A 26,216-nucleotide genomic window follows, 5' to 3' on the forward strand; every position below is an offset into this window, starting at 1 on the left:
GCCCAAGTGGAGTATTCAGTTCAGAAGACCAAAACCTGGTGAATTATTACAGTTTAAACATGATATTTTGTGTATCTAGATGCAACCATAATATTAGTTATTGAATGCCAGTAGTCAAACATCAGAAATATCAAATCGTCAGCCATGGTGGACCTTTTCTTTTGCCTGGACAGTTGAAATATTGAGGTCTTAGCTGAAAAATGCAGGGCCTCTGGGACTGAGCAACATGAGGATTTTTAGCAGCAAGCAAACATTGGAAGGATCAAGCACTAAGGTTTGCCAAAACATTTTCTTAAGTGACACTGTCGCAGTCCCTATGAAAAGTTTACAGATTACCAGAAAAAAAACAACAACCCAAAACGTACATTTTTATATGATGAGCAGAGTAATTCTTCAAAACCCAAACAGTGTTTACTGCCTACTCCTGTGATACTGGTGTTCATACAGTACATAAAGCTTCTGTTAGTGCAAAGCAGTGAGAACACAAACAGGGCAGCTCAGTCTCATTCATATGGATCGATGCTCCTCAACTGCATATCAGCTGGTGACAATGTGACAAAGGTGAGATCTGAACACTGAAGCAAGTAATCTAGAAATGAGTGTCTAGAGTCATATTCAGTGTGTTGCAGTTAATTTCAAGGTCTAGGATTAGTTTTTGATAAAGGTTAAAGTTACAACTTTATATACAGATGCAGCAAATAGTCAAAGATTTTGTAAATATGTTTTACATCTACATTTTCAGGAAACTTGAAGCCTCAGATCTCAATAACAGCAAAAATAATATTTATATTCTCAGCCATATCTCATGCAGTATAGCTTTACCACCTTGGATTAAGTTGGCAAATAGAAAGTGCAATAAATTATAGACACTTGTCTAATTGTTTGCAAGGCAATCCAATTTGATTAGATTATGTAGTCTATCTCTGAATACAGACTGTCTGTCAGATCCTCTTCACTTGAGTCCTCTCCTTTAAGGCACATGGACCCTCGCCTGTCAGGGGAGAGCAACACTTTTTTAAAATCCACACCAAATACATACTGTGCTGTTAAATGTGCTGCGTTAGGTATCGTAAGGTTAAAGATAGGAACAAGTGGCCATGTGCTCACCCCAGGTGCTGGCAGTGGAGGTCCCCCGCACAAGGACAATGTTTTCTGGGTCGCTCGTCCTGGATGTCCCAGGATAACAGCTCCATCAGGTGGTTGGAGGCACCAAAGCAGCGCTCACGCTCAATGGGCTTTGCAGAGCAGACGGGGAAGAGCAGGGCTAAAAACCCACACAGACACAGACATTACATTACTTTGAACACATTTGTAACAATCTGATTTTGGTGTGGTGTTGAACAAATGTAGAGCTTTACTAAGCAACATATACTATACACACTATAATCTCTACTGTACCTTTATGGAAAGCACAGCAGAGGTCAGGGTTGCAGTCAGTCTGATACTGACAAGTGCTGCCAGCTTCTCCTTTTGTTGCATTTTGACTGCATTGACCCCAAACACACAACTGTTTACCACAGCACTCATCATCTTTAGTACAGGGCTGAAACAACAGAGGAAAAAATAAAAACAACACACAATTAATTATAGTTATTATAGTCAAATATGATTCCATTAAAGTAGCCACAAAACGTTTTAAAACATATTTCAGCCAACATATCAGCAGTTTCATCTGATGCAAATTTGATAGTGCACGGCTTCAGTTCAACAATTCACAGGAGCATTTATGACATTAATAATTCTCTATACATGAACTGGTCTCTGAAAACAGTGCACCAAACATGTTCATAGTCCTGCATGTTCTCTACAGACCATTAATATGGTGATTCAGTAAACTGTGTTCTGATCATTTTAATGCAGAGTTTTTCAGTGCAGGGCATCTTACAAGACACAGATGTCGTCTTCTGTTTATTTATTATCCTGGTGCACTGTACCAGTTTTTGGCAGACTGCCAGTATCGGTGTGCATTGCTTTTTTACTCTGCCTCTCCAAGACCAATTTTTCCAAAAAATAAGAAGAATCAGCAGTAATAACTGAGTCAGTCTTAAATAAAACAAAAGTTATATTATTTCTATTCTGGTCGTCCCCTGAGCGAGCAGAGGTAATGACGAGCTCTTATTTAACCTTGACATGTGCTGTTCTTTCATATGAAGCTCATAGGACAGAGCGTTCACCAACAACACACTCCAGTTACACTTCCAGACACACTGCAATGCAGTCAAAGTGAAACTCCAGACGCCCGGAAGTGACTGTATGATGTGTGTGTTTGAAGGAGACAGAGACAGAGAAACAGGGCATTTTAGAGAAAACTAATGAAAATAGTATAAGACTTCCACATATAACCAGCTTAAGTTAACTTACAACATCGATTGCTTTGCAAGGTAGACACTTGGAGTTGTGTGTCTCAGACAGGCAGTACCTCCCTTTCCCACAGTCCTCATCAGTAACGCACCCCTAAACAGGAAATAGAGGAAGGTTTACATTTCTGACTCATTAAATTCAGTCCTATAATTGTTGTTTGCCCCGAAGCAATCAGAGAGCTGTCCAGTCATTATGGCATACATTATATCCTGATGGTCCACTTTATATAGATATGATCCTGTATGTAAAATCCATTTTCTGTAAAAAAAAAAAAAAAATTAAACAAACTTCAATATATCAGACTTCTTTTGTGACCTTCTATGCATATTATTATATCTTGAAGGATTGTCTTACCTTATATCACCTCTACATTAGGCTACATTATCCATATTTGGCGTCTCCTTCACTTTTATTTCTTTTGACTGTAGACCTGCAGTTAAAACTAGGGGACTCTTGTCCCAGAAGTACCATGTGAGCAGCTATTCTATATATCTATATCTCTCCTGTTCTTTGTACAACGTGGACATCAACATCACACTCTCATGTGTCAAAAAACACAAGTGAAAGTGAGTTCCAAAGAGCAGAGCAGACTTTGTGACTTATTTATCAACAATTTAGCATGGTCATCATTTTTGCAAAATATCAGCTGTGAATCGTCATTTTTCATCTTATGCATGCACAGCAGACAAATAATGACTAGAGTAGAATGAGGACATGAAATGTACCCTGCACAGCATCTCTGAGTTTGATTAATTTTCAGCCATTATGCCAAGTCAGCAGTTGGCATGCTGCTAACAGACATTATGCAATCTTGAGGCCTTTTCTTGCTGAGAAATTAAAAGTGTAAGCACTCAAAGGACATCTGTTTAGAAAAAAGGATTTTCCACTTGACTATATACATATTTAAGACTGTAGATAATGAATGAACTTACATAATCAATGTTGTTCCCCAGGTCATTGGACTGGACAGTTGTGGAAGTAATGTCATTTGTCTCCTGTATGAAGATGAGACATCTGTTTTAAAGTCAAAAAGAGAAAGAAACATTTCCGTCCACTTGTTCGACTTTTTTTTATAAGCTTACCTGATCTTCAGAGGTGTGGACAGATTCATTTGTTTTGTCCAAAGGGTTATGAGGATGGGGTCTGACACTGGCACTGTCATTGTTCCTCTAAAAGGAGCAGATAGATTATTAGGGATTATTTCAAGTGTCAGATACAGACTAGCATTTGGCAGTCACTCCCATATTCTCACTCAACCCACTGGTGCAACTGTCTCTCAGCTCTTTATATTTGTATCAATATTCATCTATTTTAAATTCACCAAACATGAAAATATTTTACATTTCAGCAGCAGTGGTGAGTAGTGAAATAATGCTATGTCATGTTGAATACTTAAAGGTGTAAACTGCCAGGCTTCATACCTCAATCTTCTGCTTCTTCTCCTCGGGGAGTTGCTCCACTTCCACAAACATGCGGTCCAGTTCTGTTTGTCCCGGGGCGGAATTCTCCTCCAGGATGAGTCCTGAGTCTACTATCTCTGGGAGGATCCCATTGCAGACTGTTGTGAGAGCCAAAACTAGCAGGGCGACTCGCACCATCGTCATGCTGCTGCTGTTGCTGCTGCTGCACTGTGAGGAGGGTGTGGCGCTGATGATGCTCACAAACCTACACAGCGTCACACACACAGCTGATGCTCCTCCGTCACTGCGGGGTCATCACCTCAGCCTTGTAGATCTAGCTACCTAACAACTCAACAAGGTCGAAACAAACCTAACATTCGCTGCTTTTAGCAACATTATAACAAGAACATATGCATTTCTAAATATAGGTCTTCACGGTTCGTTCACTTTGGCAGGACGCCTCAAACATGGTTCCGGTCAAGTTTAACCGCCGTACAGATTAGTATGCGAGGTAAACTCGTAAACTGCAGGTAACCATAGCAAGTAACTTCTAGTGAGCTGAAGCGGCTGAGACAAAGTTAGCTCATTAATAACGTTCACTAACAATGAGCCTGTTACAGAAAACACGGTAGCCTACTAATCTTATCTGTACATGACCATGGTGATAATAGAGCTGTACATCCACCATTTAAAATCAAATATCCAAACTTTATGTAAGTTTTCATTGGAACCACTTCTCAGCAAACAAATAGCTAGTCCCTATAGCCTACTCTATGAAAAAATACGCTACAGCCTCCGAATTAGACTCAATGAGAAAGAAATTGTGACTGATTCTGTTTTTGTATCAATTACTTATGAAGAGGTGTTAACTAGACAATATAGCAAACCCTTAACGGTGTTTGAAACCACTTTCAGATTTTGTGAATCATTTAGCCTATTCTCGTTGTGAAAACAACTTTCACATCCCTCAGCTGTGCTTTAAGAGTCTCATGGGTCAGGGTTACAATTTATTATATTCCTTGTGTAAGAAGTGTGACGCCTCATGTCATACTGGGTGTAATCTGCATATTTGTGGACACTTGTTCACTTGAATGTGTAGCTGCTGAGACAAATTTTCACTGTTGTAAAGGTATTTTGAGATTTTTGGCGCCATCTTGTGACAAAAATACATGACTGCACCTGAGAAAATATTATTAAATGCTAATGGTGCTTTGCTATCAGTGGCTAACCGGAAAGGGTTTTCTGACTTCTAACTGGGACGATTCAGACATGGGGGTGACGTCATTCCCAGCTCCGACTTCCAGCTTGTGATAAATATATAAGATATGAATCAACTCATTTCCATTTGAAATGACTATCTGTGGTTGTAGTCCACATTGTTCCCGACATGAGAATCGAGGTTTGATGCTGTTGATTTTCCTTCTCACACCCGTGATGACTGAACTTGGACCTCATGTGTTCATGACTCCTCTCACAGGGAGAAGATGATCTGCAGGATCCTTCTGCTCATCAGCCTGACCTCCTGTGTGTCTGGTTAATTTACAGCTTTACTTTAATATCCATAAATATTAATAACAAAATTAATTTTCAGGCTCATCAACCGATTTTATGACCCTCATCTTTAGCTGTGAGTGATAACATTGGCAGAGCGTATTAAAGGTTGTAAAAATTCCTTATTGCAATTGGGGAAAGTGTTCTTTATTCAGTTGTTTTAAAATTCAATATTGTATCATGCATCACCTTTTCTATATCCTTGAACCCTTTAGTTTTGCAGCCTCAGTTCTCTGTTTGTCTGGTCCTCATCGTCCTTTCAACAGGAACAGTTGTATTGAAAGTGACACAGATCTCTTATCAGGCAGAGGAGAACCACAACGTCACACTTGAATAGATGTTTATGACCAAACCCGACTACCGCACTTAACATTGTCTGTGAACTGTTCACTGATCACAAGGCCCTAGTCCTGTATCATGTAGGAGTGTTGAGGTTTCAGAGTCTCAAGATTAAGAGTTTGCAGGATGAGTTCAGTGCGACAAAGAAGGAGAGCAGGATGAATCAGACTTCATGTGTCCAGACTCAGGACTGAAGACTTGGGTCTGTACCTATCTGAGGTGTTCACAGACTATGGTGGGAGCTCTGACAGATGCCTCCTCAATGTCACTTGTAAGATGATTCAGTAAAACTCAGACTGTGTATGTGAACACAAACATCAACAGGTTAAAACCCTCAACAACAGCCCAGATTTTAGAGTTAGAAAAGCTGAATGTTTGGATAACAGAATTTGTGGAATAAAAGTGCATGTATTATTGTTCTGTCCGTTACAGCTGCTGTTGATCAGCCCAAACTTCAGAAACCTACTGTGAGACCACGACCAGAGAGTCAGGAAAGGATCAACCTCTACGTTGGACTGGGACTGGCAGCAATTGGACTTCCTGTCTGTGCTGATCTCTATTTTGCCTTCAGACTATGTTTTAAGCCTGATGGGAGAGATCATGTAGTAATATATGAGACAGGAAACACTGAGGCAACTATGGCGTTACACGATCAGGATTTTTGGGGCCGACCACCGATCAGTGAGTTTAAATAAAACGATCTCCGATCACGTCTTCTTTGTCCAAGTCTTCTTTGCAACGGGAGCATCTGCAAAAAGTTTCAACATGACGACATTGATCGGATCAGCAAATTAACAGCCAATCTCACAAATTGCATAAAATGCTAGGCCTAAATATAGGCCGATCCGATATAGCCGATCAGATCGGAAGCCAGAGGCAACAGTATAGGAGTTTTGCGTCTCTTAGAGAGCAGACTTTTGTCACTGCATCTTTTAATTTTGTGTGTCCATGAAGCTGCTTTTTCTCTGCACATCCAACATGACCTCTGACCTTTTGACCTGAGAGAACCCAGCAGGATGAGAGTGAGAGGGAAGAACCTCTGATTAGACCCATCAGGACTAACAAGGTCTGTCTGGAGGACCCCTTTTATCTAAGTGAGTCATTGGAGTTTTGTTTATTGTTTAATATTATGAAGACCTAGATAAGCTTCTGCTGATGTGGCTGCTAGTCTCCTGTTACTGCACACAGTTTAAACCCAGACTGAAAATGATACATAATAAAAATACATCCAAAACTTTTTATCCAAAAATGTTTATTAATGGATAGCCCCTTGAGATGAACCATCTCGTTTTCAAGGGGGTCCAACATAAAACATATATTACAACACAATCACAATCACATACAGCATGCATAAGGCTCTCAATTACCAACCAACCCACACATCATTCCTGTAAACCCACAGTACCCACACAAACTAAATACCACAAAGCATATAATGTAATGCCATCATAATGATATTAATATCAATAATAATTACAATAGTAATAATAATAATTAGAGTAATAACAGTAGTAATACTAAGTAATGTTATCAATCTTAATATATACAACATGATACAATATAAAATGCTATATAACAAATACACCACTACCATATCATACCATTATTATCCACAGTACAGTAACAGTAATAATAATGTACTATGAATAATAGAATAGAATATGAATAATAATAGTAGCAATAATAATAATAATCATCATCATCATTATACATACATTATGCATAAATACATATAATAGCAATGTTAATAATAGGGGTGAAGAGGACATTACCATTAAAAGCAATTGCATTTCAAAATAAAATAGTGAATTCTTAAAAATGCAAAATGAGTTCATTACTCATATATTGTTGGGTAGAATGTTCCAGTCCGATGGAGCTTTAAATTTAAAAGCCTGTCTACTGAATTCTTTATTTGTTTTAGGAACAAAGAAAAATGGTTGCTGGGTGTGTCTGAGAGGATATGGGGATGAGAATGGGATTAAATATTGTTTTAAATAAGGGGGACAGTTGAAATGAATACAGATAAATTAAACTGCAGTCATATAGGCCTACTGTAGTACTCTACTTGGTTTCAGATCTGAGTCATATGTTACATGTGATTCTGTGTCTGCTATTGTGTTTGATCTTTTGTTTTGTCTTTTGTCAATAAGTGCTTTAACCTTTTTTGGCATTATAACCTGGTCTCGTGTCCCTCACTGAGTTGTGGCTCTCGACCTATGTTTTCTGTTTTGATTCATGCTGATGTTGCCACATGAAGTAGACTTTTTTCTTTTCAGATCATGCCTGGTTTAGAAAGCCTGCCGGTGTTGGAGAGACAAACATCACTTTGTTGTTTTTATTATGTAATCCTGGGTGGCCCTTGGTGTGCCCGGGAAAGCCGACGAAGACCAGTTAAGTTCTAGTTAGATAGGATTAAAGTCTCATAAGTAGAGAGGAAAGATAGAAATGTCAAAATCTAACCTAGAGATAGCATGTGGTGGCCTTTGTACTTCACACACTGCATTTTACCCTCCTTGAGCTACTACCTTATCGTGGTGGAGGGGTTTGCGTGCCCCAGTGACCCTAGGAACTCAGTTGTCGGGGGCTTTATGCCCCTGGTAGGGTCATCCATGGCAAACAGGTCCTGGGGAAGGGACCAGACAAAGCGTAGCTCACATGACCCATTATGATGGACAACATATATAGAACCACGTTTCCCCCGCCTGGACCTTGCAATTATAAGGCATGCACCCTAACCACTTGACTACCCAAATGCAACAAAACACAGTTTTCAACAGCTGTAGTGTCCTGTAGTCTAGTAGTTCCCATCCTAGTTTTCACTGGATAAATCAAAATTGCACTTAAATACAGTACTTGAGTAGATGTAACTAGTAACTTTCCACCATTGAATTTAGCACATTAGTTTTGAAATGAAGCAGTGACTGAACTTACACAGCTGACTTTCGACTTTAAGGGTTTCCACATTGGATGAATACTTCCCTTTTTAGATAAGGGGAATAACTAGGCATATTTACTCAAGTAGGCTACTGTAAAGAGGCATTTGTGTTTAATGTGGATATTTACATTGTATCATCTGTACATCTTGTTATAATCATATAATAAAAATGATATCTATTCCTCCCTCATTGAAAATCCCAGAATATATGAATATGCAAAAAAAATGTTCACTTCAGAGGTTTAACTGGTCAACACAAGACGTCTTCCTCTTCACTGTAGAGTCCATTGTCAGTGTTTATGCACTGAAAGTTTCAAGTTTCTACATCACTCGTGTTTAAATTGAATACTGGACCAACGCTCTGAACTAGTTGTGATATCACACATAGCCTAATGCTTGTAAGCACACCCCTTAAACTCAGATGAGCACAGAGAAAACTTTCTCCCTTCAGCACATGAATGTAAAAACACATTTCTGGTGTCAAACTATGCACAGTGGTGGGATCACTTTCCCTATCCATTTTCGTCACTGCATCTGCCATTGTGAGGCGGTAGTATTAAAATTGAGCTGAAAACTACAACTCCCATAAGTAGTGCGTACCGACCGGATGTTCGTGTTGCACAAATTTGGCGCTGATCTATCCGGGTACTTCATTCACTGCTTCCTTTCGCGCCGGGTAACCGGAGAGCTGTGCGTCCATGTGCGCAGTGACTGGGAACTGATAGACCTCCTGAAATATTAAAATCCGAGCCGTAAACAGAGTTTTCGAAATGGATCCAGACGCTTTGATCGATGCCCTTCGGGGTACAATGGACCCCAATCTGCGAGAGGCAGCGGAGAGACAGCTGAACGAGGTAAAAAAGTTGAGATTAAGGGTGAGGGCAGTTGTGGCGCGGTGTCGGGATCGGGCCTTGGTCGCTCACAACACCAAGATGGTGCGATCACGCAGACTGGACTCTGAGTCCTACCATGACAGATGAAGCGCTACATGTCGCTGCTCGGCTCTTTAAATGCCTCCTACTGCCTCACACCTATCACTAGTAGATGCCTTCAGTCTGAAGTCATGTTTTTTATCCCGATGATAAACTCGCGTGGCCGGGTCCCAACCTTAGCTCCGTGCTGAGCCAGCTGTGTCGCTAATGCTAAAACAAGCTAACGCTCGCCTTGACCAGGAGAAAATGGTTAGCTACTGACACGGCATAGGAATAAAATGTACGGTGTGTTAAAACAACAACTGACGTGGGGTGAGTGCGGGTCAGGTGTTAGCTGGGGTATTTAACAGCGGGGTAACAGACGTGTAGCTGTGCGGCTAATAGCAGCTAGCGGTGAGTTGTTGGAGAGGCTAGCTGCTGCTCACGTGTCACTGTGACAAGCCCTGAAGTGATGACTTTCTTCAACAGTGATAAGATTTACACCAGACATCTCTTAATCTGCTGTTTACTCTCTCCACACTGTTTTTTTGATCGGTGACTTCAGCTACTAAAATGTAATAAAGCAGGATTTGGATGATATGAAAGCTAACGTCACTAAGTTAGCATTACTGCTCCGAGCTTTAGTTGGATTTAGTAGTTTTGTTTCACATGTAATGACGGGGCTTATCCTAAAAACTACATGACGAGTTTCTAATGTGTTTTTCCCAGCAATGGATAAAGTTGCTTTTTATTAACAATTAGCCAGTTCATCTTCTGAGATTTGAACAGATATTAATGGAAGATTTTAACATACTGTGATCACACTTATGACGTGCATTTATCACTTTTTTCTTTTTATTACGCAGTTTTCAACACAAAAAATTAAATCCCACCTGTTCAAAGACTAGCATCAAAGTCCACAGACAGCTGTCATGTGTAAATAATATCTTACATTTTCTATGTAGCTTATGTTAGCCGAAAAACCACTTTAAACCATTTAATTTTATGAAGATTATACTATTGATCCCCAAAGGGGACCTTAGCATATTCCAGCTAGGTCTAGGCAATATGGCCAACATCAGATATCTTAATATTTTGACCAAATACCTCCTATGAATGCAATATTCACACATGAGTTTTTTGATAAATAATCATCAGTAATGTGGATATAATGACTAAGCAATTAAATGCCAATAGTTGAATAGCTATAACAGTCTGGCAAGTTCAGAAAATGACCTCACTTAATATAATATAATATGATATATGTAATATCAATATAATACCGGTTATATTGCCTGGCCCTAATTACTACTACTACTACTAAGCACTGCAGGAAACATTGAAGATATTTAAGAAGTAGGAATACTGAATGCAGTATGCATGTTCATATTTACATTATGAACATTACAATACTTAAACAATGTACATGACCTGACTTGTGGATTGCAAAAATAAAATATTTTGCTAAATATGTGCAGTAGTGAAGGTTTTACTTTCTGTCTGTAGGTGTGTGAAGTTGAATGACTCAGGCTTTATCTCCTGAATTGGTCATGGAGTTTAAATGCACAGTGTTGAGGCCTTGAAATAAATTTGTGCCAAATCACAAATTGTGCTGTGATGATGAAGCACCACACTTCTACATGTGAGTCAGTGGTAGTTAAATTGAAATTAATATTGTATATTTTCTCTTGGAGTGATGATGGTTCAGTCACAGCACATACATGTGCTCTGTGTGTTAGATACCCCATCAGGTGAACTTTCCTCCACTGCTTATTTTTGGCAGCGCAAGAGGTTTGAGGTTTTCTTTTTTCTTTTTTACACCCACATAAGCATTAATAGGGATGGTGTACTTGAATGGTGCAGTTAGGTGCTCAGACACAGCTGGTAAGTGTTATTTAAGTTGTATACAGAATAAAAAGCATGTCTTCTGGAGGAGGGAGAAGTAATTCTGTTGGACTGCATAGTTTCTAAATGCAGTGCTTTGCTTAGTCATAAACTGTTTCTCCGTTTATGGAAGATGGCCAGATAAAGATTGAATAAGGCTTGACAAAATGCTTGAGTACATAACATGACCTTTAAAGAATTGTTGATACATTGGATCAGCAGGGTTTTTGACGGCACAGTGAGGAAGATGTATAATGTAGCATACCATTATGACCATTGTGACCTCTGCAATCAGATACATATAGTCCTATCCAGATACAAACATCTGGTATATTAAATGGTGAGGTGACAATAGACCAACATGCAGCATTGGTCAGATAATTCAGAGCATTTCAGTGTGACTACAATCTCCATTGATTGTGATTTGAATGGCCTCGCTGTTTAGTAGTCGTGATACATTACCGTTTTAAAACATGATGCAGCCTTGGGAATTTTCCCTTTTTTTATTGGTAAAACATGATATAAAAAATGAAAAAAGTAATTTTTCAACCTTTTTCTTTTGCAAGGTTAACAACGGCGCAAATTCTGTACCATTATCGCTCACCTTAAACCACCTGAACGCCAAATATGATGTCAGAGCTCAATTTGCTATATCAAAAATGTGACTTCACAGGTTGAATTTCAAGGTCGCATATGTACCCATTAAGTTAGTTTTAGAGCCAAGGATATTTCCCTGCAATGCAACTTTATTGACAACAGAAGTATATCAGAATGGTATGAAATAAGAGAATCTGTATGTTTACATTGTTATTGTTTCATTGTTTGATGGACTTACACTCAGTTGTTTTCGGTTCTGACTTACAGGGTCACACCCAGGTCAACTTCGTGTCCACCCTGCTGCAAGTCACCATGTCTGATCAGCTGGATTTGCCGGTCAGACAAGCAGGTAAGACTAATGTAAAAAGTAGATGAAATGCAAATTCAGATCTAGAGATGCATATTATATGGTTTCTATATTCTCTAGACAAAGCATTTTTAAATATAATCTCAGTTGAGTGAGAGAGAAACCTAAAAACTGAGTTGGAAATTCAACACAGATATTACAGACATGGTACCAAATATACCTGAAGAGATAACTGCATGCCTCCATAATGATGTTATTAAAGATGAAAATAATTCTAACTATTAATAACAGCAATATCACATCATGGGTATATAGAAAAAGCTCTGCCACACTAAAATTGGCCTCTTTTGGTTCACTTCAATGTTTATTCAGTTCTACCCTTTCTCAACACTTGGGAAATTAAATATAGCCTTTTTCCATTTTCAGTGTTGCTGGTCTATTGCTTATCACCAGTTATGACACAAAGTCCATCTTTTTATGCACTTGATCCACATAATTATTGAAACACCCTGGTAGTGTGTGACTTGCCACTTTATCCTGCATCTGACTCCAATTTTGTCAGATTGCATTAGATGAGAAATGGACCAGATATTTTCCACCTAGAGAAAGTTGAACAGGTCACTTATATAATAGTTTTGAAAAAGGTAACTTGGCAATGAAACATGATTCACACTTGTTTTTGCAAGGCTAAAGTGCCATGCTGAAGTGCAGTGGACACATGGAGTTGGTTAAATATAGCTTGTTTTGCTTTAGTCAAATGCTGCTCTGAGGAGGAAGTTGTTCACAAAAAAATCAATGTTCAAAGTGAAATATCTTGACCAAAGTTGTTGCAGAAAGTGCACCGATGCAGTGTTATCTATATTTTTGGGTCCATTTCAAGTGTTCAGAGCCATACTAGCCAAACAAGATGTTATATCTCACAGTGCTGTGCTGTAGTGCAATAAATCACTTTTCCAGCTGCAGGAAAAATGTCCGACAGTATTAAAGGACCAATGCGTAGCATTTAGTGGCATCTAGCGGTGAGAATGCAGATTGTAACCAAATGAACGTCCTTCTCCTTCAAAGTGTGTAGGAGAACCAACGGTTGCTGCCAACTTGCAAAAGACAAAATTGGCCCTCTCGACCCAGTATTTGGTTTGTCCATTCTGGGGTACTGTAGAAACATGGCAGGCTCTGTGGAAGAGGACACACTCCCTATGTAGATATAAAGGGCTTATTCTAAGATAATGAAAACACAATGATTCTTATTTTCAGGTGATTTACTAATTAAAACATACTTATGAATATTTAATTTCTGCCAAGTTTGTTCTGCTAGATGCTGTTAAATTCAACGCACTGTACCCTTTTAAGAGCACAAGAGATGAGAAGCAGCTCTAGACTGGACAGAATTTGTCAGAATATTTTACTGCTACAAGTTATTCATTTAGATTCCTATCTAGCTTGATGCTGGTAGTCAGCCTAAAATTAAGATAAATGCTGCCATTTCAGTGATAGTCATCCTTTATTGTTCTCAATTTTTTATTTTTTTATAATAATTGACATACATTGACATAATTTTCAGTGAAAACATTGATCAAATGCCATAATAGTAATTGTTTTATAACATGAGCATAATATGATCACAGGTGTGAGGTTTTTTTTTGTTTTTAACACTCATGGTTCAATAAAACTTGGGTTGGTTGATATTTTTCATGATCAGGTTGAACTGACCCTTTAAAGTATTTGGTTCTTATGCTTTGAAAAAAATAACTGTTGGCACACAGTATGTAGGTTTAAACACACAGTTAATGTAATATTAAAGGATTAAACAGTCTCCACCTTTTTAACATCTTTCTACTTTTGACCAGAGCTGTTACACAACGACATCGTGAAGCTGCGTTGTTAGAAGATGAATAGAAGTAGCTGAGTTTTAACATTTCCAACACCACCGTTATACTTAAAATGGGTACTTTACTATATTTATATGTTCATTTCATGTTCTTGTCATTTTCATTCATTTATTAAACTACAACAATTTAATTCAGCTTGATATAAGCAGGAAGGGATTTTTCTTCTAACCTTTTAATCTACTTTATGAGAAATTTTCAGTAGTGGCGGTGCAGGGTCGGGCGACAGTGTAGTTTCGTGGTCATAGGCGGAGGGAAGGGTGGGGTGGGGGGTTATGCTCTGTCAGCATTGATAGGCTGGATTATGATAGCCTCGCCAGCGGTGTAGACATTTGTGTCAGCAGTCTGATGTCAGCCTCCCAGCCCTCGCTCCTCCACTCCCTCGGATACCTCAGACTGGGGGCCCCACACTGGGGATATCAACCCAGCTAACACCCTCGTGCCACATTCAAAACTAGTGAACTACAGATGGAGGGATTTATTCCTGTGTCTTTGGTTTTAGGGGGCTCTGAATACCCACTGCTGCGTTGTACACGGTCATAATGATGTAAATGCAGTCAGAAAGGATGGGTGCACATTTGAGAGTTGGTACCTCAACTGAATTTTAAAACCTTACAGAGAGTTTACTTTGATATTCCTCTGTACAGCAGCCTGAAGGAAAACTAAACACACCACCTTTTTTTCCCTTTTTAATATAAAGGGCTGATTTGTTTATAATGTACAGTAAAGTTTCAGGTTTTTAAGTATTTTGATTCATAAAACTTAAAAATAAGTAATTCAAACTTTGATAAAATAATATTCACAAATGTATTTCATGTGTAAGAATAAGCAAAGTCAAACATGTTGAGTTGAAATGTGCAGGTTTTAGTATGTTTAAAAATAAAACAACTGAATTTCAGTTTTGTATTTCCATTTATAGTTTGACGGTTTCATTAATAAACTATTTGAATAAGCGTGTTATATTTTTTTTATACAGTGTCTGTATTTTGAAATGTCATTGTATGGACTGACCTTTCTTTTTTCCTCTGTCTAGGTGTGATTTACCTTAAGAACATGATAACCCAACACTGGAGTGATGGAGATGGTTCTGGCTCGGAGACACCTGTCAATAACATCCCTGACGAAGACAGGCAGGTTATTCGAGACAACATAGTGGAGGCAATCATCCACTCTCCTGAGCGCATCAGGTAACTACACTCCCTGCTGGCTGAGAAGAGCCAAAGAGAAATTAAGTTGTCATCCTCCATCAGTCTTTTTCCTTTTTTGGGGGGGGGGTGGGGGTGGTCATTTAAACTAACCCAATCTACAACTGTCCTTTTGGACTTTGTCAGGGTCCAGTTGACAACATGTATCCACCACATGATCAAGCATGACTACCCCGGCAAGTGGACGACCATCGTGGACAAGATTGGCTTCTACCTGCAGTCAGACAACAGTGCAGGATGGCTGGGAATCTTGCTCTGCCTTTACCAGCTGGTCAAAAACTACGAGTAAGTCAAAGGTTTCAATATGTATGTTTATTGTACTATATTATGGGGAGTTACTGTTGTGTTTTTGGGGTGCTAATGTAACTTGTGTGTGTGAAACAGATACAAGAAACCAGAAGAGCGTCAGCCTCTGGTGGCGGCCATGCACATCTTTATGCCCATGCTGAAAGATCGCTTCATCCAGCTGCTCCCTGACCACTCCAGTGATTCTGTCCTGATACAGAAACAGATCTTCAAAATCCTCTATGCCCTTTTCCAGGTATTATCACTACACCTAACATCTTCAGCCCTGAGCCTTATGTTCCTGAAGTTATTTTATTTTATTTTTTTCCAATAGTCCAATAATCATATTTTCAAAACACTGTTCTCTTAAATGTTTGCTCAGTTCATTCTATTCTTCAGCTGAAATCAGTTTTTTTTTTTTTTTTTTTTTTTTTCTATGTTTATGTAATGTCCTCTTTTGACAACACATTCAAACATGGACTGAGAATTGGACTGAGATTTATACATTCTCTTTTGTCTCCACAGTATAATCTCCCTCTGGAACTCATCAACAGACAGAACCTGACAGAATGGATGGAGATCCTCAAGACAGTAGTGGATAGGGACGTTCCTCCGGTGAGGACACTGTAGAATACATATTACACTAATATTGCAAACCACTGTTCACACATGGTTTGGTTTCTCATATGTGCACATTTGAGTGCTTCACAAGCTCACTGTGTCTGTTGTCTGTACAGGAGACGATGCAGATAGATGAAGACGAGCGGCCTGAGCTGCCTTGGTGGAAGTGCAAGAAGTGGGCCCTTCACATTTTGGCTCGGCTGTTTGAGAGGTAAATCTATAACTTTTACCTAACGGGTATCTAGCTGTTGTCCAAACATGTACATGAAATTAATCGCTGTATTAAACCATCTTTGCAGATATGGAAGTCCAGGCAACACAACCAAAGAGTACGCAGAGTTTGCTGAACTTTTCCTCAAGGAATATGCAGTTTCTGCCCAGCAGGTAAGAACTTCAGGAGGTGTAGCTTGCAGGTGTAAGCTGCAGCAGTTCTGCAATCAGACGGCGTCTTGTTTTTGGAGTACAAATTCAAGGATTTTTTTTTTGTTCATGTGTCTTCTAGGTGCTGCTGAAAGTCTTGTATCAGTACAAGGAAAAGCAATACGTGGCTCCCAGAGTACTCCAACAGACACTCAACTACATCAACCAGGGCATAGCACACGCTCTGACGTGGAAAAATCTTAAACCACACATCCAGGTATGAATACAGTGTTTGAATATTCAGTGCATGCTACACATGACATGTCTTGCATGTTAAATGTGCAGTAAAAACATTATGGTACCACACTGGTAGAAATGATGAAGCTCATGCGTTTGGTATTGGTGTAACCGGTATTGGGTCAACCAATAGATGCAATAATTTATGTGAAAATCAATCCTCTTATATGCTCAGTTAAACTATAATTACACCCAGAGTTATGTTTGACTAATAAGTAGTCTGCATAGTTTCAAAACCTCCCTGGGGTTTAACCATTAAAAACAGAAGATTAACACATCCTCAACTTTGACTTTATAAGTAAAAGTCAAGATGTTAACCATCACCATGTTCTTGCCTGATTCTGACTTAATGCTTTGTTTTCTCCTTTTCTCAGGGCATCATTCAGGATGTGGTTTTTCCCCTCATGTGTTACACAGACAGTGATGAGGAACTGTGGCAGGAGGACCCGTATGAGTACATTCGCATGAAGTTTGGTAAGCAGGGAACATTTGTGACTGTAATCTAAAAGGAATCCTATGCATCAGCAATGACTAAACATTCATTCAATCTCTGCTGCCCTCCTCAGATGTATTTGAGGACTTCATCTCTCCCACGACAGCAGCCCAGACACTCCTCTTCACAGCCTGCAACAAGAGGAAAGAGGTCAGTTACAATGCTTTTATTAGCTTTTTTTTGTTGTATTCAAGTTTGACTTGACATCAATCAGTACGTTTACATGCAGCAAAAAATTCAAATTTCTGATCGTATCAGACATAGTTTGGACTTTTAAAATGCTTGTAAATACAGTAGTCCGATCTACATCGGACCATAACGGACATCTCAAAATCGGATAAGAACGCCTAGATAATTTGTTCATAGTCGGCATTTTAACGCCATGTATACTCAGCAATCGTATCTAAATCGGATTTTGCATTCTGGGCATGCTTGAGAATTTCCGCTGGGGCTTTCACCTGGAAGTGAAAGATCGGTTGTTCTTTTTAGATACATTATTAGAAGGAAAATAATGCACAAAATGTACGCTAGTGTAGCATCGTCCATCTCCTCATACGCCATCTTTGTTTGAATGCCGTGGCTCTTTGTTGAGAGGGCTACAGCCCCACATACCGTAACGGAGTCAGCCATGCTCGGCCATTTATCTGATTCTCTGAACGGCATGTAGACTCAGACAGGCATGTCTGTTATCTGATACGATCAGAAATTCAAATTTTTTGCTGCATGTAAACGTACTGTGTGTTTGACAGTTTTGCCCACAAGCTGTCTATTTAAAGAAACATTTAGTTTTGTATGGTACACTCCAAGTTCTCTTATTTATTTTTTGCTTTGTTCAGGTGCTGCAAAAGAGCATGGGCTTCTGCTACCAGATTCTCACTGATCCCAACTCTGACCCCAGGAAAAAGGACGGTGCCCTCCACATGATTGGGTCTCTGGCTGAGATCCTGCTGAAGGTAAAAGACTCTCAATCAACTCGTTAGATCAAATCTTCTGCACAATTCCACTTTTCTACACTCACTCAGAAGACATGATTTAATTCCCCTGAGTAATGTTGAACATTTACCAGTATCAATAAATTCACTTAGGATATTCTCCTCAAAATACACTATAGATTTCACTAATCTTGAAGTGGATATGTTTTGTAAATTATGCCATCTTGTGTAACTTAACTTCATCCCTTTCTCTACCAAGAAAAAAATTTATAAGGACCAGATGGAGTTCATGCTGCAGAATCACGTCTTCCCCCTGTTCCGCAATGAACTGGGCTACATGAGAGCCAGGGTAAGTGATAATGTGAACACGCAACCATGAGACTAGTGTATTAACAGAACTGAATGATTTGGCCTTCAATTAAAATAATGGTACTTTTTGTGGTTAGGTACTGCTGTTTGCTCAGCCAGTTTCTCAACCTCTCTGTTCTCACACAGGCCTGCTGGGTGCTGCATTACTTCTGCGAGGTGAAGTTTAAAAGTGACCAGAACCTGCAGACAGCTCTGGAGCTGACCCGACTTTGCCTAATCAATGACAATGAGATGCCAGTTAAGGTGGAGGCTGCTATCGCCCTGCAGGTTCTCATCAGCAACCAGGAGAAAGGTGAGTAAAGCAGCTTATGGTTTGCTGACTAAACTGCATATCATAATGTTCCTACTTCAGGTGTGTAATTAAACTTCTGTATTATATTCTTTAGCCAAAGAATACATCACCCCCCACATCCGGCCAGTGATGCAGGCGCTCCTGCACATTGTCAGGGAGACAGAGAATGATGACCTCACCAATGTCATACAGAAGATGATCTGTGAATACAGCGAGGAGGTCACTCCGATTGCAGTGGAGATGACACAACACTTGGTAAGTACAGTCTTTACAGAGTGTGTGTGTGTGTGTGTGTGTGTGTGTTTTGTGGTCATTTCATGCGATTCCCTCCCCTTCACAACAGTGATGCACTGATCCAACTTTTTCAGTCCCAATACCCGTACCTGGACTTTGGTTATTGACCAATACAAAGTACCAATCTAATACCAGTGTTATTGTTCTGAGTAGTCAGAAAACAAAGCAAAAGTCTGATTTTAACTCAAATGTAGGATTCCTTAGCAAAAATTGCAACTATATATCCAAATTCAGGTGCCATATGTTAAAATTGCCTTGCTAAATTGCATCAAGTCATTTGATTCTTGTTGATTACACAACAGCTCTTTACCAATTTAGTTGAGTAACTTGAGTAACTGTGTGACTGCTCTGACGGTAGCTGAATGTTTACGGGATGCCTCTGAGGAGGACAGAATCATAACAATCTCTGTGTTTGCTCTTTGACAGGCAATGACGTTCAACCAAGTGATTCAGACAGGGCCTGATGAGGAGGGAGGAGATGACAAGGCTGTGACGGCTATGGGCATCCTCAACACCATTGACACATTGCTAAGTGTAGTGGAGGACCACAAAGAGGTATTGACTCTTAAGTGTGCTACAAACACTCACACACCGGTTGATCACTCATCTCAGTGCCACTTCCTCTGCAGAAGCAGCTCTAGTCTGCTGTAGCGTTCCTGCCAACACACTTCAGCCACCCACCAACTGCTGGGAACACGCTCTGCTCTCACCATGTTCAAAATGATTCAGAGGCTGAGGCAGACACTAGAAATAGTGCTGGGGCGCGCTGCCACCATGTCTGCTGAAGCATAGGACTGCTGGTGCTCAAAGCCAAGAAGCCATTAGATGTGACCAAGCATTGCTTTACAGACAGGATTTTTGATTGCATAACAGTTCAGCAGTTTAGGTTTCAGCTATCATGAAAGTACGTCACTTTGCTGCAAAGACTTGCTGTTATTTTCATTTGGCCAGTCAAACAAGAATACAAGGCAGTTTTAGTGTTTCAGATTATTAAGACAGATGACAATGCAGGACTGACACTTTCAGTACATGACAAAACAAAGTCTGTTTTTTCAATGCAGGCTGGATAAGTAACTCATTTTTAAAAAATTGGATCCCGAAGTTATGCTTTTTGTACTGCGTCCTTTTTAATGAAACATTTGGTTTTGTATAATATTTGAAACATTTATTATAAATATGTTTTGAAAGTGGAGTTTGGCCAGATCTGTCCGAGCGTTTTGTCCAACTTACTACAAATATTGGATGAAGAACCCTCTATTGGTTGATACACCCATAATATCTGTTGACTTGCTCTTGAAACTGTACAGTCTTGATTACAACAGCCTTATCTGCTCATTTAATTGATGATATTGATTGCATCCTAATAGCCTTTTAATCACCATGCTGTTTCAGATCACCCAGCAGCTGGAGGGCATCTGCCTGCAGGTGATTGGCACTGTGCTGCAACAACATGTACTGGGTAAGCTGGACCAGTTATTCCTGTGCAGCCAAATTCCACCTGTATGTGGCTGAGACAGAGATGAACTATTGATGATAAATAGTCTGTTTACCACCGGTGTCTTACCCCTCCCTCTTTTTTTTTTTTTTCCTTGTCTCAGAGTTTTATGAGGAGATCTTGTCTTTGGCTCACAGCCTCACTTGCCAGCAGGTGTCGCCACAGATGTGGCAGCTCCTTCCTCTGGTGTATGAAGTCTTCCAGCAAGATGGATTTGACTACTTCACAGGTATATGTTTGACTAAGAGGAAGTACTTGCATTCATATTAGGGTGCTTAAAAGGTTTCTTACATTGACTAACTAATTTGTTGCAATGTATTAGTGTTTTTGTTAATAATATATGATGCAAATCAGCTCCACACCTCAAAGACCTTCATTTTTAAACTAAAACAAGTAACGAGGGCACTGGTGCCAAGGTTTTGCTTTTAAGGTCAGCTGTGTGAATAATAAATGTGTTTCTGTTTCAGATATGATGCCTCTCCTTCATAACTATGTAACAGTTGATACAGACACCCTCCTGTCCGACACCAAATATCTGGAAATTATCTATAGCATGTGCAAGAAGGTAAAATGATGTAGTTGATAGCACATAAAACTGCCTGTATATTTGGTGATCAGTGCTAATGAGAAGCTTTACCTTGGCGTGTCACTTCACACAGGTCCTGACAGGTGATCCAGGTGAGGACCCAGAGTGCCATGCAGCCAAACTGCTGGAGGTGATCATTCTGCAGTGCAAAGGCCGCGGCATTGACCAGGTCAGTATCTAACAGAGAATCACATTTAGGTCTCAGACTGGTGTTAACAATGACACTCAAACCCATAAGCTACAATACGTTTATCTTCAGATCTGTGTTGGCTCCTGCAGAAAATAAATATTTGTATTGTTGTTGCAGGTTGTGCCCTTGTTTGTGGCTGCTGCACTGGAGCGTTTGACACGAGAGGTAAAGACCAGTGAGCTGAGGACCATGTGCCTGCAGGTGGCCATCGCTGCACTTTACTACAGCCCCCCTCTTCTCCTCAACACTTTGGAGAATCTGCGCTTTCCCAACAACACCGAGCCAATCACAAACCACTTCATCACCCAGTGGCTCAAAGATGTCGATTGCTTCCTCGGGTAAGACATTCATTTTGAATGTCACAAATGCGATTTTAATTTGATGACTCCAGTTTTATTAAATTTCATACTTGACCACATTTGGCCTGTAAAATGTCACCAATAATGACAAATGCTGATCACAAGCTGCTAGAGCCCAAAGTGATGCCTTCAAATTGTTTGCCCTGTCTGACCAGCAACCAAACAAACCCAAAAGAGTGTGTTCAACTGTTTGTTTATTCATGTCATCTTCTACTGTAACCATCATCAGTTATGTATTACTGATATTATCAGAGATCTGATCATCTTTTTTTTCATTTTTATTTATTTAATTACAGCCTCCACGACAGGAAGATGTGCATCCTCGGACTTTGTGCTCTCATTGACCTCGAGCACAGGCCTCAGGCCATTAACCAGGTGGCCGGCCAGCTTCTCCCAGCAGCCATCCTGCTGTTTAATGGCCTCAAGAGGGCGTACGCCTGTCGAGCAGAGCATGAGAATGATGATGACGACGATGATGAAGACGGGGAAGAAGAGGATGATAATGGTAAGAAATGTTTTGATTTTCAGCAGGGTTGCTTTGTCCATATACTGCTCTGCAAGACGAGTTTAAGTGAGTATCGAGTAACGTTTTTTTCTCTGAATGAATGTAGCTGAACTGGGCAGTGATGAAGACGACATTGATGAGGAGGGCCAGGAGTATCTGGAGATGCTGGCGAAGCAGGCAGGAGAGGACGGAGATGATGAAGACTGGGAGGAGGACGATGCTGAGGAGACGGCACTAGAGGGCTACACTACAGCTGTAGATGATGAGGACAACTTAGTGGACGAGTATCAGATCTTCAAAGCCATACTACAGAGTAAGACGACTATCTGTTGATTCGAATTTTAAAATGAAATGGCTCCTGCTGTGCATCAGTCACTGTAACTGCAAGTAGATGACTCATTTCACTTTACTGTGATGCAGATATCCAGAATCGTGACCCTGCATGGTACCAGGCACTAACACAAGCCCTTGACGAGGAACAAGGCAAACACCTTCAGGACATTGGCACACTTGCAGACCAGAGACGGGCAGCACATGGTGAGCATCAGCTCGGATAATTCTGCTTGGCAGTCAGTCCAACATGTAGATTTTTATTTATGATCTAGTGTGTTGTGCTTTGGGTCATTAATACAGGTGTGTGTGTGAAATTTTTATTTTATTTTTTCTACTGGTGTCTTCCATTCATAATTAACATAAAATATATATGAAATGTATATTATTCATTGCTAGATAGTTACATTTAAGTATACTTGTAAGCTTGGAAACTGTTGTCTGTAATGAAGTGAACTGCTGAAAATCCTGAAAATGTTGTACTTTTTTTTTTTTTTTTTTTTGGCTTTTTTTCACTAAATAAAGGGAGAAGTTCACTCATTTTTTTGGGGTGCATGTCATTAACTTACAAAACATTAGTAGATAGTGTTTCACATTTCACCAAATAGTGTGGCTTCATCAAGGTTTCCTATCATCTCAACATCAGTAGTTGGGATGTTAAATATCTGTTTCACTCAACAAAATAAAAACTGTCAATCTTAATTTTGTGATGTGGTGGCTCCCCTAACAATCCGTCAGCACCTCGCCAGAGAGCGTCAGTGGCATGTGAAGGGTGAACTGTAATGAAAATAGAAGGATGTGCGATTAAAAATTATTATTAATTAGATTAACAGGTATATATTTTTTCAGTATCAAAAGACTGAGTTTGGAAAATATGATGGCCTGCTTTGTCAGTTATCCTGTGCTCTGACCGTGAATAAGGGAAAATAAAATTATAAAAAGTTCCAATCCACAAATGACGACACTGAATTTAAAAGTGAAAAACCGAAAAAGAGCTCCCCTAACTGAAGGCTGTGTGGTGGATGAATAGAGCAGCAGTGAGCTGTGTGGAAACATAATTTTTCTGATGTGGGTTTAAGTACTTGTTCTGTTTGTCTAATTGCAGAATCCAAGATGATTGAGAAACATGGCGGGTACAAGTTCACAGCACCAGTGGTGCCATCTACTTTCAATTTTGGAGGCACTGCTCCAGGAATGAATTGAGTCATCTGTTCTACTTTTTATTACTCTGTGACTGATTGTAGTGAAGTGAAAAAAAGCTTGTGTTGTTCCCTTAAGTAGTGGTTCCAGAACTGGTTCTTCTCAGTCATTCTTCAATCTGTCAAATGGGAAATAGCACCAGAAGATGTGGGAAAGCAACCAATGGCTGGGGAAAACAAACCAAGAACTTGAGCACGATGCAAGAGAAGAAGCTCTGAACAACGTTGTCTTCTGGAGTCCAACGTGGAGGGGATACCATGATGGCAACTCTTTTGTTTTTTTTCCCACTTAAACAAAATTGGGGGATTAACAGTTTAGAAATTGATAATGGGACTAAATATTTCATTATCACTGTTGTGGCCAAATGGCCGTAATAAGATTATACCTCTGGTAGTGGTGATATCTACGTTATTTTCTGCATAAACGCTCATGTTTATGTACATACAAGCCAAGGTTATTGATTTTTCAAGTAGCCTTGAAAAACAACCAGAGGCATTTGTTAAGGTGTCAACAGCTGTATTCATATGTAGCATATTGGATACTTCATAGCACTATGTGATGCCTGATCTCTGTAAATTAATGACTAGCACTTTCATATTGTTCAGGTCTCCTAGCCTTCTGTATCAGACTGCAAATTTTTTTAAATTGAAGACTATTTAAAATGAAATCAGCTGTAACTTTGTTACTTTGCAAGCGACTTCTGTAATGGCTGGTTGTCACGCATCTGGTTACAGAGTGGATCAGTGGGCAACTCGGAAACATTGATTTCAGGAAAAAAGAGAATGCTCTTGGTGTTCAGTATGGCTACAGGACATGTGTTTGTGAGCACTGAAAGTACAATTGGATACATCATTGAAGCATGTACAATTGGACTTCTCGTGAAGGTCTCAAGCTTTTGGTTGATGTATGGATGAACCATCTATATATACAACAACATATTAAAAAAAAAAAAAAAAAAAAAAAAGCTGAAACAAATTTGTATTCACACTATGACCCCTGATTATTTTGTCCACATTTTCCATTTGTCTCTGAAACAAACCCCAGTTAGCTGTCCAGAAACCAGCAAGGACATAATTGGTATATGGCAAAACAAACAATACAGCTACACTGCAGTCAATAGCAATTTGGTTTAAAGCTGCAATCATTAGTTGATTAATCAATTAGTTGGTTGTCAAAATTAATCTGCAGAGAAAATGCCAAATATTTAATTCCTGCGTCTGAAAAATTAAGATTTGCAGTTTTTCCTATTCATAACATCTGTCTTAGACACCACAGTGGCCTCTGAGAAATTATGAATGTTTTCTCTTTTTTTTTTTTTCCTCTTTTTTTCCCCCACTTTTTTTTCTCCTTTTTTTCTTTTCAAACTGTCCTGGACCTCTGACAACTCCAGACTGTCATCTGGTTTGTGCTCATTTAAAGGAAAATGTATACTTTATAAACCACTATATGTAAGTACAATATCAACATGTATGATGAAGGGCCTGAAGGTTGGGATCCAAACAGTCTCATCAGGTCACAACATGGCAGATCTGTGGCCAGTTAGTTTTTAACACCAAGCAGAGGAGAAACTTCACATTGAGTTGAGAGAGGGAGGTTAGTCTGGCCTTTGGTCAGCTCAGGACTCACCTTTTACCTTTTCCAGTAGTTAAAGGGGATTTTTAAAGAGCCAGTTCAGCCAAAGGAAACCAGTTTACCTTTTTACCTGAGCTTACCATCATTGGCTATGGATGAAGTACTAATATCCTTTACTTAAGCAAAAATACAGCAATGTGAAAATACTCCATTAATCCAAGTAAAAGTCCTGCATGAAGAATCTTCATTAAAGTGCAGAAATATTAGCAGCAAAATGTACTTAAAGTATTAAAGATACTTGTTTTGCAGTAACTGATTATATGGCATCATTATATTTTGATACTATTATAGCTGCTGGAGGTGGAGCTGGTCTGAACTACTAAACTAGCTACAGTTAGCTAGTTTAGTCCAGTGTCACCCAACCTAGGGGTCAGCCCCCTCCAAAGGGTCACGAGGTCATGAGGTGATTCATGGAAGAAGAAAGAAGAAAAAAAAAGTTCTGCCACACAAACCTGTTTTCAGTGTTTAAACTTTTTCTCTATTTTTTTGGTGAAATATTGGATACTTTAAACATTTATTGAAATGAAACCATGTGAGAAGTTTACAGGGAAAAAATCAATATCTGGTTTAAGCTGTTAAAAACTCCCAAGAAATATGACT

The 26,216-nt window shown here is 39.5% G+C and overlaps 2 protein-coding genes across 2 annotated transcripts; one reads left to right on the forward strand and one right to left on the reverse strand.

Moving 5' to 3' along the window:
* Positions 1 to 903: 903 nt before the first annotated feature.
* On the reverse strand, positions 904 to 3,959 carry dkk3a (dickkopf WNT signaling pathway inhibitor 3a). The gene is made up of 7 exons (XM_053319305.1): positions 3,783 to 3,959; positions 3,444 to 3,530; positions 3,294 to 3,356; positions 2,362 to 2,454; positions 1,399 to 1,543; positions 1,108 to 1,264; positions 904 to 991 (listed from the first exon to the last, which is right to left on the reverse strand). Exons 1-7 carry the CDS (start codon positions 3,957 to 3,959, stop codon positions 904 to 906), a joined length of 810 nt encoding a protein of 269 aa, XP_053175280.1.
* A 5,304-nt stretch (positions 3,960 to 9,263) lies between these two features.
* ipo7 (importin 7) lies at positions 9,264 to 25,864 on the forward strand. Its single transcript, XM_053317280.1, has 25 exons — positions 9,264 to 9,440; positions 12,246 to 12,327; positions 15,205 to 15,358; positions 15,503 to 15,661; positions 15,761 to 15,917; positions 16,187 to 16,276; positions 16,399 to 16,493; positions 16,582 to 16,666; positions 16,785 to 16,919; positions 17,314 to 17,413; positions 17,506 to 17,582; positions 18,269 to 18,385; positions 18,624 to 18,713; positions 18,860 to 19,025; positions 19,120 to 19,280; positions 19,746 to 19,874; positions 20,712 to 20,778; positions 20,918 to 21,043; positions 21,282 to 21,379; positions 21,474 to 21,569; positions 21,708 to 21,928; positions 22,246 to 22,454; positions 22,561 to 22,767; positions 22,875 to 22,991; positions 23,890 to 25,864. Exons 1-25 carry the CDS (start codon positions 9,357 to 9,359, stop codon positions 23,985 to 23,987), a joined length of 3,120 nt encoding a protein of 1,039 aa, XP_053173255.1. The 5' UTR covers positions 9,264 to 9,356; the 3' UTR covers positions 23,988 to 25,864.
* The last annotated feature ends 352 nt before the right edge of the window (positions 25,865 to 26,216 follow it).

This window comes from Scomber japonicus, chromosome 1 (assembly GCF_027409825.1).
Source record: "Scomber japonicus isolate fScoJap1 chromosome 1, fScoJap1.pri, whole genome shotgun sequence".
Classification (NCBI taxonomy): Eukaryota; Metazoa; Chordata; class Actinopteri; order Scombriformes; family Scombridae; genus Scomber; species Scomber japonicus.